Source organism: Mobula birostris, chromosome 8 (genome assembly GCF_030028105.1).
Source record: "Mobula birostris isolate sMobBir1 chromosome 8, sMobBir1.hap1, whole genome shotgun sequence".
Classification (NCBI taxonomy): domain Eukaryota; kingdom Metazoa; phylum Chordata; class Chondrichthyes; order Myliobatiformes; family Myliobatidae; genus Mobula; species Mobula birostris.
The window spans coordinates 109,374,691-109,387,759 of NC_092377.1; the positions used below are offsets into that span (position 1 = coordinate 109,374,691).

Below are 13,069 nucleotides of genomic sequence, written 5' to 3' on the forward strand. Positions count from 1 at the left end.
ATGAGGAGCATTTGATAACTCTGAGCCTGTAATCACTGGATTTTATTAGAATAAATGGGGATGTATTTGAAACCTGTAGAATATTGAATGGCCTAGACAGAATGGATGTGAAGTTGATGTTTCCTATGATAGGGGAGCCTAGGACCAGAGGTCACAGCCTCAGAATAGACAGACATCCATTTAGAACAGAGATGAGGAGGAATTTCTTTTGCCAGAGGGTAGTGATTCTTTGGAATTCATTGCCACAGATGGCTATGGAGGCCAAATCATTGGGTATATTTAAAGAGGAGGTTGATAAGTTCTTGATTAGTAAAGGTGTCAGGGAGAAGGCGGGAGAAGGAGGTGGAGAGGGATGATAAATCAGCCATGCTGGAATGGCGCAGCAGACTCGATGGGCTGAATGGCCCTATTCTGCTCCCATGTCTTTATGCTGTTATGGTACACATATGGTATACTTGCCTTTATTCACCAAGGCACTGAGTTCAAAAGTCAAAGATTATGTTGCAGCTTTGTGTACCTCCGGTTAGGCTGCATCTGGAGTATTGCTTTCATTTCTGATTGTCAAATTATAGGAAGGATGTGCAGGCTTTAGACAGGGTGGAGAAGAGATTTACCAAGATGCTGACTTTATTGAAGGCCACAACAAATCTGGATCATTTTTCTGGAGCATCAGAGACTAAGGGGAACTGTGAACGGGACACCCAGATGGTATGTTGCCTCCCAAGTGCCAGAGTCAGGGACATCTCAGGTCACGTCCACAACATTTTAGAGAGGGAGGGAGAGCAGCTAGACGTCTTGGTACATATTGGTACCAATGACATAGAAAGGAAAAGAGGTCCTGAGAAGCATGTCCTCCCGGGTAGTAACTTCCGGATGGCTGCCTGTGCCACGCACCAGTGAGGGAAGAAACAGGATGATTTGGCAAATTAATGCGTGGCTGAGAAGCTGGTGCGGGGGCAAGGATTCAGGTTCTTGGATCATTGGGATCTGTTCTGGGGAAGGTATGACCTGTTCAAAAGTGACGGGTTGCATCTGATCCTGGGGGGGAGACAATATTCTCACAGGCAGGTTTGTTAGAACTGCTGAGGAGGGTTTAAACTAATTTGGCAAGGGGGTGGGAATTGGAGTGAAGGGACTCAGGATAGGATGGATGGTAAAAAAGTAAAGATAGCTTGCAGTCAGACTGTCAGGAAGGACAGGCGGATGATAGGACATAATTGCAGCCAGCAGGGTGAGTACCAGTGTATTAGGGATGCAGAATCAAGCAAGGTTGTAAATGCAGCACTCAAAGTGTTATATCTCAATGCACAGAGTATAAGAAATAAGCTGGATGATCTTGTTGCACTTTTACAGATTGTTGGGTATGATGTGGCCATCACCGAATCACGGCTGAAGGATGGTTGCAGTTGGGAGCCGAATATCCAAGGTTACACGTTGCATGGGAGCGATAGGAAGGTTGGCAGACGGGGTGGCGTAGCTCTGCTGGTAAAGAATGGCATCAAATCAGTAGAAAGATATAACATGGGATCAGAAGGTGTTGAATCCCTGTGGGTTGAGTTAAGAAACTGCAAGGGTAAAAGGTCCCTGATGGCAGTTATATACAGGTTTCCCAACAGTAGCTGGGATGTGAACCACAGATTGCAACAAGTAATAGAAAAGGTACGTCAAAAGGGCAATGCTATGATAGTCATGGGAGATTTCAACATGCAGGTCGATTGGGAAAATCAGGTTGGAAATGCATCCCAAGGAAGTGAGTTTGTTGAATGCCTATGAGTTGACTTTTCAGGGTAGTTTGTCATTAAGCCTACTGGAGGATCAGCTACACTGGATTAGGTGTTATGGAATGAACCAGAGGTGATTAGGAAGCTTAAGGTAAAAGAACCTTTAGGAAGCAGTGATCACAATATGATTGAGTTCAACTTGAAATTTGATAGGGAGTAAGCAAAGTCTAATGTAGCAGTGTTTCAGTGAAGTAAAGGAAATTACAGTGGTATAAGAGAGGAGATGGCCAGAGGAAATTGGAAGGAGATGCTGGCAGGACTGACAGAAAAGCAGCAATGGCGTGAGTTTCTGGGAAAAATGAGGAAGGTGCAGGATAGATGTATTTCAAAAACAAATGGCAAAACAGTACAACCGTGGCTGACAAGGGAAGTCAAAGCTTATGTAAAAGCAAAAGAGAAGGCATACAACAAAGCAAAAATTAGTGGGAAGACAGAATTGGGAAGCTTTTAAAAACGTACAGAGAGAGCAACTAAAAGAATCATTAGCAAGGAAAAGATAAAATATGAAAGCAAGCTAGCAGACACCATCAAAGTGGATAGTAGAAACTTTTTCAAAAATGCAAAAAAATAGAAGAGATATGAGAGTGGATATAGTCTGGAGAAATAATAACAAAAGACAAAGAGATGGCAGATGAACTAAATGAATATTTTGCATCAGTCTTCACTGTGGAAGACTCTAGCAGTGTACCAGATGTTGAAGGGTGCGAGGGAAGAGAAGTGAGTGCAGTTACTATCACAAGGGAGAAGGTGCTCAAAAAGCTGAAAGACCTAAGGGTATATAAGTCATCTGGACCAGATGAACTACACCCAAGGGTTCTGAAAGAGGTAGCGGTAGAGATTGTGGAGGCATTGATAATGATCTTTCAAACATCATTAGATTCTGGCATGTTGCCAGAGGACTGGAAAATTACAAAGGTCACTCTACTCTTTAAGAAAGGAAGAAGGCAGCAGAAAGGAAATTATAGAGCAGTCAACCTGACCTCAGTGATTGGGAAGATGTTAGAGTCAATTGTTAAGGATGAGGTTAGGGAGTACTTGGGGACATAGGACAAAGTCAGCATGGTTTCCTTAAGGGAATATCTGGCCTGACGAACCTGTTGGAATTCTTTGAGGAGATTACACTTAGGATAGATGAAGGGGATGCAGCTGATGTTGTACATTTGGACTTTCAGAAAGCCTTTGACAAGGTGCCACACATGAGGCTGTTTACCAAATTAGAAGTATTATAGGAAAGTTACTGGCATGGCTAGAGCATTGGTTGATTAGTAGGAGGCTGCGAGTGGGAATAAAAGGATCCTTTTCTGGTTGGCTGCCAATGACTAGTGGTGCTTCTTCTTATGCTGTATATGAATGATTTCGAGGGTGGAATAGATGGCTTTGTTGTCAAGTTTGCAGATGATACGAAGATTGGTGGAGGGGCAAGTACTGTTGAGGAAACAGGTAGACTGCAGAAGTTTAGGAGAATGGGCAAGAGAATGGCAAATGAAATACAATGTTGGAAAATGCATGGTCATGCATTTTGGTGGAAGAAATAAATGTGCAGACTATTTTATAAATGGGGAGAAAATCCAAAAATCTGAGACGCAAATGGACTTGGGAGTCCTTATGCCGAATACCCTAAAGGTTAACTTGCAAGTGGAGTCGGAGGTGAGGAAGGCAAATGCCATGTCAGCATTCATTTCAAGAGGTCTAGAATACAAGTGCAAGGATGTGATGCTGAGGCTTTATAAGGCACTGGTGAGGCCTCACCTTGAGTATTGTGAACAGTTTTGAGCCCCTCATCTTAGAAACAATGTGCTGGCATTGGAGAGGGTCCAGAGGAGGTTCAGAAAGATGCTTCCAGGAATGAAAGGGTTATCATACAAGGAATGTTTGATGGCTCTGGGTCTGTATACGCTGGAATTCAGAAGGATGAAGTGGGGGGGGGGGATCTCAATGAAACACTTCAAATGTTGAAAGACCTAGTCAGAATAAATGTGGAAAGGATGTTTCCCATGTTGGGGGAGTCTAGGACACAGCCTTAGGATAGGGGGGCATCCATTTAAAACACAGATGCAAAGAAATTTTCTTTAGCCAAAGGGTGCTGAATTTTTGGAATTTATTACCACAGGCAGCTGTGGAGGCCAGGTCATTGGGGTATTTAAGGCAGAGCTTGGTAGGTTCTTGATTGGACACAGGACCAAAGCTTATGGGGAGAAGGCTGGGAAGTGGAGCTCAGGAAGGTAAAAAAGTATCAGCCATGATTAAATAGTGAAGCAGACTTAATGTACCAAATGGCCTAATTCTGCTCCTATGTCTTATGGAAACCTGTTAGAAGATTATAAGAGGCATAAATAGGTATCTTATTATTATGGTCAAAATGTCCAATACTTTCATTTAAGATAAGACGAGCCAAGTTCAAAGGAGACGTGTGGAGCAGGTTTTATTTTCTACACAGAGGGTGTTAAATGCGTACAATCTATTGCCAGGGATAACAGTGGTGCAAGCAAATATGAAAGAGGTGTTTAAGAGGCTCCTGGATTGGCACATGAATGTGCAGAAAATGAAGGTACATGAATTGTGTCAGCAGAAGGGATTAGTTTAATGACAGATTTAATTAGTTCAGCACTACATTGTGGGCTGAAAGGCCCATTCCTCTGTTGTACCGCTGTAATTCAATACTCATGCAGTTGCACAACTAGATCCTCTGCACAAAACCATGCTGACGTCTGATCCATATCCTGTGGCAGGACCATGACATCCTCATTACAACGTGCCCTCCCACATATTTTTGTGTAATGGCCAAATTTGGAAACCATACATTTGATTCCCTCCTCCCTGAAAAAAAACACACTTGATCATCTTGCCAATAGATAGGTATTCAATGCAGTCAGGCCATTTGTACCTGTGCTAAACAACTCTAAAGCCATTTTGTTTCTAATACCATGAAGGTATGCAAGCAGAATTATTCAAAACACAGCCACCCTTCAAAATACTAATTGCTCCTGGCACATATTGTACTTACTGTGACCATGAAAGTGAAAACTACAAAGATGAACCGAAACCAGATCTCCACTTGTGAAAATGAGGCATTATACATCTTCAGCTGTTGACAGAAGCATAACACCAGCTTTAAATAAGCAAGGCAAACAGTCTCCACAGTAGCATTCAATTTATTTCAATATGAAACATGGTTTGTGGCTTCAAAGATGGAAATGTAGCTATTACAGTAGGGGAACAAGATAGGGGATTTGCTTGTGAGGAGAGTAGACAGGAATTTCTGTGGCTGCAAGTAAAGACTGCTGGAGGGTATGGGCTTCCTTTGAGCCAGGGTCAAGGATGTCTCCAAGCTGCTGCAGGACACACTAAGAAAGGGTATCAGTTATCATGGTTCATTATCTCCATGCCCGCCCTTGTACTTATCTGCAGTAGTCGCATTTACTGGCAATAGATATAGTCTTTTACCCCTTGACAATTTAAATGTTTATTTTGATGTTTCTTAAATGAGACAAGCACTTTCCTCCGCCACCTCCTCACGCAGCACACTCCAGGTTCAAATCACTATGTGCATAAAACTCTACCCAAAAGACCACTAAGCTGCCTACCTCACAGCTTATACTTACGGGAAAAAGATTCTACCCTAACTATCCCTGTCATAGTTCAAGGTAAGACAGGCTTGGCAAGTCAACATTCCAGGGTATAGAAAAGGGGTTCTCAACCTTTTTCATGTCATGGACCAATACCATTAAGCAAAGGGTCAGTGAACCCCAGGTTGGGACTACCTGGTATAGAAGTTCAACATGCGACTGGGTACAGGGTGTGCAAAAAGGGGAGGGGGGACTATTGAGTATGAGCCTATTGCATCCAAGAGAGCTTTTTGTAAACCAGTACATGGATATTCTTACCAGAGAAGAGCCACTGTGAGATCTAATGTTATGAGAGGTATCATAACACCATTTTGGAAATAATGATCATAACCCTTTAAGTTTCAACAGAAATGAAGATCCTAGATTTGGGTAAGCTGATTTAACATTACAAGACAGGATTGACAAAAGTAGACTGCAAACAGCTATTTGAAGGTAGATCAACAACCAACAAGAGTTGATGGTAAATGTGTTCCCATAAGGGTGAAAGGAAATAACATCATATTCTAGGGATCCTGGTTGTCAAGTGAATCAATTGAGAACAGGAAAAAGAAAAATGCAAATATATAACAGACATAAAGAATGGGGAGCAGAAGAGGCAAAGGGATTCTAAAAAAGAGATTTAAAGAAAAAATAAGAATATATGGAAATTACAAAGGCTTTTTAGTAAACAAAGTAAGGACAAAGTATAACCAGGGAAAGAGTAGGGCTTAAACGGGGACAAAATAGTAACATGTAAATGGAGCCAGAGGACACGGAGTTGTTAAATAAATACTTCTCACTTGTATTTACCAAAAAGGACATCATTGTACCTGAAGAATTAATTGGAATGGGTAATAAAATTCTCGAACACATTAGCATTAAAAAGGGAATTAGGTGTGTGTTGGTGGGCTGGAGGGTGAATAATTTCCTAAGGTTTGATTAGATATATTGCAGGCTTCCCTGGGAGATGAGGAATGAGATCACTGGAGCCCTCCCAGACATTGCAGGAGGCAACATACAGTTGGAAGAAAAAGTTTGTGAACCCTTTGCAATTACCTGGTTTTCTGCATTAATTACTATGTGGTCTGATCTTCATCCAAGTCACAGCAATAGACAAGCACAATCTGCCTAAACTGATAACACACGAACAATTGTACTTTCATATCTCTATTGAACACAATGTTTAAACATTCAGAGTCCAGGCTGGACAAAGTATGTGAACCCTGATAGAACCTCCTTTACCATCAACAACCTCCACCAAATGTTTCCTGTAGTTGCTAAGCAGACTTGCACAATGGCAAGGAAAAATTTTAGACCATTCCTCCATACAAAGCTGCTTCAGTTCATCAATATTTCTGAGCTATTTTGCATGAACAGCCCTCTTCAGATCATGCCACAGTATCGCAACTGGGTTAAAGTCTGGACTTTGACTTGGTTATTCCAAAACACAAATTTTCTTCTTTTTAAACCATCTGGTTGTTGATTTACTCTTGTGTTTTGGATCATTGTCTTGTATCATCCAACTTCTAAGCTTCAGATGACAGACTGCTACCCCGACATTCTCCTGTAAAATGTCTTGATACAATTTTAAATTCATTGTTCCCTCAATGATTGCAAGCTGTCCAGGCCCTGAGGCAGCAAAGCAGCCCCAAACCACGATGCTCCTTCTGCCACGCTTCACAGTTGATGTTGGTGTGCAGTGCCCTTTTTCCTCCAAACACAGCGTTGTGCATTTCTGACGAAAGGTTCAACTTTTGTCTCATCTGTCCAGAAGTGTTGTGGAATATCCAGGTGGTCTTCTGCATACTTGAGAAGTACAGCAATGTCTTTTTTTGGAGAGCAGTGGTTTCCTCTGTGGTGTCCTTCCATGAACACCATTCTTGTTCAGTGTTTTTCTTATAGTGGACTCATGAACAGAGACTTTACCAAGTTCTAGAGATCTCTGCAGGTCTTTGGTTGTTACCCTTGGGTTTGTTTTCGCCTCTTTCAGCATTGCACATTGTGCTCTTGGTGTGATCTTTGCAGGAAGACCACTCCTAGGGAGAGGCGCAACAGTACTGAATTTCTTCTATTCCGAACTGATGAACATTCAGGTCTTTAGAAATGCTTTTGCAGCCTTTTCCAGCTTCATGCATCTCTACAATTCTTCTTCTGAGGACCTCTGAAAGTTGTTTTCATTGAGGCATGGTGCACATAAACAGATCTTTCTTCGGAAGAGCAGGCTCTGTCAATAATCTGACTTTGTGCATCTTTTTTATATATAAGGCAGGGCACCTCTACAACCCACACCTCCAATCTCATCTCATTGACTGGAACACCCGACTCCAAACAGCTTTTGGAGAGGTTCACATACTTTTTTGAACCTAGACTGTGATTGTTTAAACTGTCTACTCAGTATTGATGAAGAGAAGTACAATTATTTGTGTGTTATTAGTTTAGGTAGATTGTGTTTGTTTATTATTGTGACTTAGATGAAGATCAGACCACATTTTCTGAGTAATTAATACAGAAAACCAGGTAAATGCAAAGGGTTCACAGACTTTTTCTTGCAACTCTATGCTGTATGTGGTGCAAGAAGGCTAGTAATTCCAGGCTTGCTAGTCCAATGTCCTCAACAAGAAGCTATTGGAAAAATCCCGAGGAATTTAACTTTTGGAAAGACAGCATAGCATGGTTTTATTAAAAGGGCACATATGATTGCATTTAGATGGAACAAAATGTAACGATAAACCCATCATCAGGGATTCCCATCCTGGGGTTCACGAACCCCTCGGTTAATGACAGGGGTCCATGGCGTAAAAAAGATACCCTACATGGACTTCAGTAAATGCTCTCACAAGATTTCACATGGTCAGTTCATCCAAAAGGTTAAGCTTCAAGGGATCCAAGGCAATTTGGGAAAACGGACCCAAATGAAAGAGACTGCAGTTGCTGGAACCTGGAGCAACACACAAAAAGCAGGAGGAACAGCAGGTCAGCGAAGGGAAATGGAAAAATCCTTCCTCTAGACTTAAGAGTAGAGGGAAGAGAGCCAGTATAAAGAGGTGAGGAGAGGAGGTGGGACAAGAACTGGCTGGTGAGAGATGGCTCCGGGTGAGGAGAGGCGATATGCAAATGGAGGAGGGAAGAGTTGAATAAACAACAGATTTTGCAAGGTGATAGATGGAGGGAAAAAATGGCTGCAGATGATTCTGATGGGAAAGGAAGGTGGAACATACAACCAAATAAGGGAGGTGGGGAGGGCAGATGGGAACAGAGAGAACTCAGTCAGAAGAATGTGTGGGTGATTGACAGATGGGCTGGGTGAAGGAAGGGGAAGAAGGGATAGAAAAATATATATATTGGGGCTGTGAGTGTGGTGTAGGAGGAACTGGACAAATCATGAGGAGAGAGAAAGGGACAGAGGAGGAACAGTTTACCTGGATTGGATCCAAAATTAGCTTGGTAAAAAGCAAAGGGTGACGGTGGAGGATTGCCCTTTTTGTGATTATATGCCTATGACCAGTGGTGTACCACAGGAATTGGAATGGTGACACTTACTATTTGTGATATTGACTAATGATTTGCATATGAATGTGGGGATTATAATAGTAAGTTTGCACATCATACAAAAGGTAGTGATATTATTGATAGTTAGGAGATGGCCTTGGACCACAGAATATCTTGATCAGTTAATTGAAGTGAATAGAACAATGGAAAACAGAACTTAATCATGTTAAGTCTGAGCTGATGCACACACAACAAACAGTATGGCCCTAGGGAGTAGGTACTGAAGGACCTGGAAGGTGACAGAAATAGGTAGCTAAGGTGGTGAAGGTGGTATACAGGATACCTAACACAAGACAAAATACAAATGCAGAGAGGTTATGTTACTGCTTTATAAAATATTGGTTTGGCCACTTCTGGAGTAGTGGTGGATTTCTGGTCACCCCACTATAGGAAAGGATTGCCAAGGAGAGGATACAGAGGAGACTAACCAGAATGTTGCCTAGAAAATTTCACATGATGAATAATTTGATGTTACAGGTTTATTTTCTCTGGAGCAGAGGAGGCTGATGAGGAAACCGACTGAGGAACACAAAATAAGGAGCATAGATAGGAGTTAATAGGAAATCTTTCCTCATAGTTGGGCTATCAAAAACGAGAGAGCACAAGTTTAAGGTAAGGAGGAACAGGCTTAGAAGGTGGCTGAGGAAAAAGATTTCATGCAGGGAGTGTCCGTAATATGTAACACACTACCTGACGTTATGAAGGAAGGCACGCACATAACATTGATGCATCCAGACTTGGTGTTGGGTAATGGAGTCACTGTAGGTATGTAAGTAATTGCTGGTATGGACATCGTGGGCTATATGACTGAGTCTATACAATTGTAGGCACCTACAAACTTTCCTACCGCAATACTGAATGCTGGTACATAAATTGTATGGATATGAATTTACAAGCCATGGATAGTTGGCTTGTAAATGATACTAAAGTAGGTGGCATTATAGATAACATAAAAGATAGTGAAAAATTACAGGGGTATCTTAATCAACTAAATTGATATTTATTTTATTCTCACAACCACTGAGGTACAGTAAGAAACTTGTCTTGCATTCCATCCGAACAGTTTATTTCATTGCAGCACTACACTGAGGTAGTACATTATTGTGCAAAAGTTTTAGGCACCCTAGCTATAAAAATGTGCTTAAGTATTTTGCGCAATACTGAACAAGGTGAAACAATAACAAAATGAAGAATAAAGTGTTATAGTTACAGAGGAGGTGCAGTGTGGTAGATAATAGTCTTATAACAGCAGGATAGAAGATGTCCTTGTGCCAAGGTATGTGGGCTGAGGATTGGCAATTGGCTCTCAATCCAGATAAATGTGAAGTATTGTGTTCTTGAGATGAGACCACAGTTGGACTTGTACAGTGAATGAGGAGTATTGTGGAACAGAGGTTCTGAGTTATGTGGGCATTGCTTGCTGAAAGCAGCCACAAGACTAGATAGGATTGTGAAAACAGTTGCCACCCATTTTAATTCCACACTATTCCCATTCCAATATGTCAATCCATGGCCTCCTCCACTCTCGCGATGAGGTTACACTTAGGTTGGAGGAACAACATCTTATATTCCATCTGGGTAGCCTCCAACCTGATGGCATGAACATTGATTTCTCGAACCTCTGGTAATGGTCCCCCCACCTCTCTTTCACTATCCCCCTTTCCCTCTTTCAACTTAGCTCATTGCCTGCCCATCGCCTTCCTCTGGTGCTCCTCCCCCTGTTCCTTCCCCCTTTTCTTTCTTCCATGGCCTTCTGTTCTTTCCTATTGGATTCCCCCTTCTCCAGCCCTGTACCTCTTTCACCAATCAACTTCCCAGCTCCTTACTTCATCCCTCCCCCTCCCAGTTTCACCTACCACCTTGTGTTTCCCCTCCCCCACCTTTTAAATCTACTCCTCATCTTTTTTTCTCCAGTCCTACCAAAGAGTCTCAGCCCAAAACATCAACTGTACTCTTTTCCATAGATGCTATCTGGCCTGCTGAGGTCCTCCAGCATTTTGTGTGCGTTGCTTGGATCTCGAGCATCTGCAGATTTTCTCGTTTGTGACTTGGCACACTGGCATTCATTAGTTAGGACACTGAGTACGGGAGTTGGGAAGTTATGTTGCAGTTAAGTTGGTGAGGCTGCACTTGGAGTATTGTGTACTGTTTTTAGCACCCTCATATTAAACTAGAAAGAGTACAGGGAAGATTTACCAGGACGTTGCTTGGACCTGGCAGAGATGGGGGCCTGACTTACAAGGAAAGGTTGCATAGATTAGGACCTTATTCCCTGGAAGACAAGAGATTCAGGGTGGCCTGATCAAGGCATGAGGAGTATAGACAGGGTAAAAGCACATAATCTTTTCTCCAGGGAGGGAGTGCTAAAAACAAGAGAGAGGCGAGAGATTTACAAGGAATATCAGGGGCAGCTTTTTCCACACAGAGGATGATGTACATTTGGAATGAGTTGCCAAAAATAGTGGTCCGGGCAGACACATCAGCATCATTTAAAAGCTATCTCGTTAAGTACAAGGAAATGAGAGAAGTAGAGAGCTGGGGGTGAAATGCAGGCAGATGGGACTTGTTTTACTGGGTAACACAGTTGGCATGGATGCGTTGGGCCAAAGGACCTGATTCTATGCTGTTTGACTCTACAAAGTCACTGCTATGATAACGGAAATGTCACTTTATGTACAGCAAACTCACACAATAATGTTATGTTGACCAAATGATATGATGAAGAGAAAAATAACACATCCACTTTCATCTAATCCAATCACTTAATAAAAAGTAGTAGTAGATATGCACTATTAAAAAATGAACAAGCTGCCTTCTCTATTGCTGCTTATACTATATAAAAACACTTGATTAAAGCACAGGAAGGGAACAATATATAAATAGCATAAACACGAGAGCATCTGCAGATGCTGGAAATCCAAAGCAACACACACACAAAATGCTGGAGGAACCCAGCTAGTTCAGACAACATCGATGAAATGAACAAACAGTCAATGTCTTGGGCCAAGACTCTTCAACAGGACTGGAAAGGAACGGGGAGGACACCAGAATTAAAAGGAGGGGTGTGGGGCAGGAGGATAGCAAAAAGGTGATAGGTGAAGCCAGGTGTGTAGAAAAGGTAAAGGGCTGGAATGGAAGAAACCTGATAGCAAAGCAGAGTGGACCATAGGAGAAAGGGAAGGTGGAGGGGACTCAGGGAGAGGTGATAGGCAGGTGAGAAGAGGTAAGAGGTCAGAGTGGGAACAGAAGGATTTTTTTTTAACCTGAAGGAGAAATCGATATTCATGCCAATTGGTTGGAGGCTACCCAGATGGAATATATGGTGACCTTGAGGGTGACCACATCTTGACAGAAGAGGAGGCAATGGACCGACATGTCGGAACAGGAATGCCATGTTAAGACCATGTGGACGCTGCCAGTGTACAAGGGGACTGGAAATCGACAAGAATGGGACAAGGTACTTCACCAAACACAAGAATCAGTATCAGTCTTGACCTTTAACACCAACATATGAAACATGGTATGTGCAATAAAGCAAAATATAAAAACAAAGAGGAAATTGGTTACACAACAGTAAAAATTCACAGTGACAGGGATTCTGGAGACTAAGTTACATCTCTAAATCAAATACTGTTCTCTTTTGAGAATTACTCAAAGTTGGTGTAGTGAAAGGAATACACAAATAACAACACTACCAACTGGATATGCAGGACACACTGCAAAAAATATTTTTTTTTAAACCTTTAGCCACTGTAATTAAAGGATCTTTGTACATGTATTTGCATGAACTATTTGTAAAAGACAAGGGTTTAATACTAGAAACATTGTTGAAAAAAATCATAAATGGTGTACTTACTGTGAAATTCACATCCTTGATTGAAAACTCAGTGTTTACTAGATTGTAAAATGTGACAGTAATCACATATTCCGTGTAGTTTAGATAACCAAGATGGAGTACAATTATTTCATCACAGAGCCGCTTTAAAATAAAATAAAAACCCCAATTAGTCACATTCTCACAAAAAAACTGAAACACTGATGCAACTGTATTATTCAAAGAGGTTCAGGACAGTGCACATGACATACAGGTGTCCCCCGCTTTCCCAATGTTCTCTTTATGACATTTCGCTTTTA

General features: G+C 41.8%; 1 protein-coding gene across 3 annotated transcripts in view; it reads right to left on the bottom strand.

The window, feature by feature from the left end:
• tmem181 (transmembrane protein 181) overlaps nt 1–13,069 on the bottom strand; it is a 137,798-nt gene that overhangs the window by 69,540 nt on the left and 55,189 nt on the right. For all 3 annotated transcript variants that reach the window (XM_072265941.1, XM_072265942.1, XM_072265944.1), the window contains exons 6-7: nt 12,792–12,914; nt 4,786–4,866 (exon numbers count right to left, since the gene is read on the bottom strand). In XM_072265941.1, the coding sequence (XP_072122042.1) occupies nt 4,786–4,866; nt 12,792–12,914 (204 nt within the window). The remainder of the gene's footprint in view (nt 1–4,785; nt 4,867–12,791; nt 12,915–13,069) is intronic.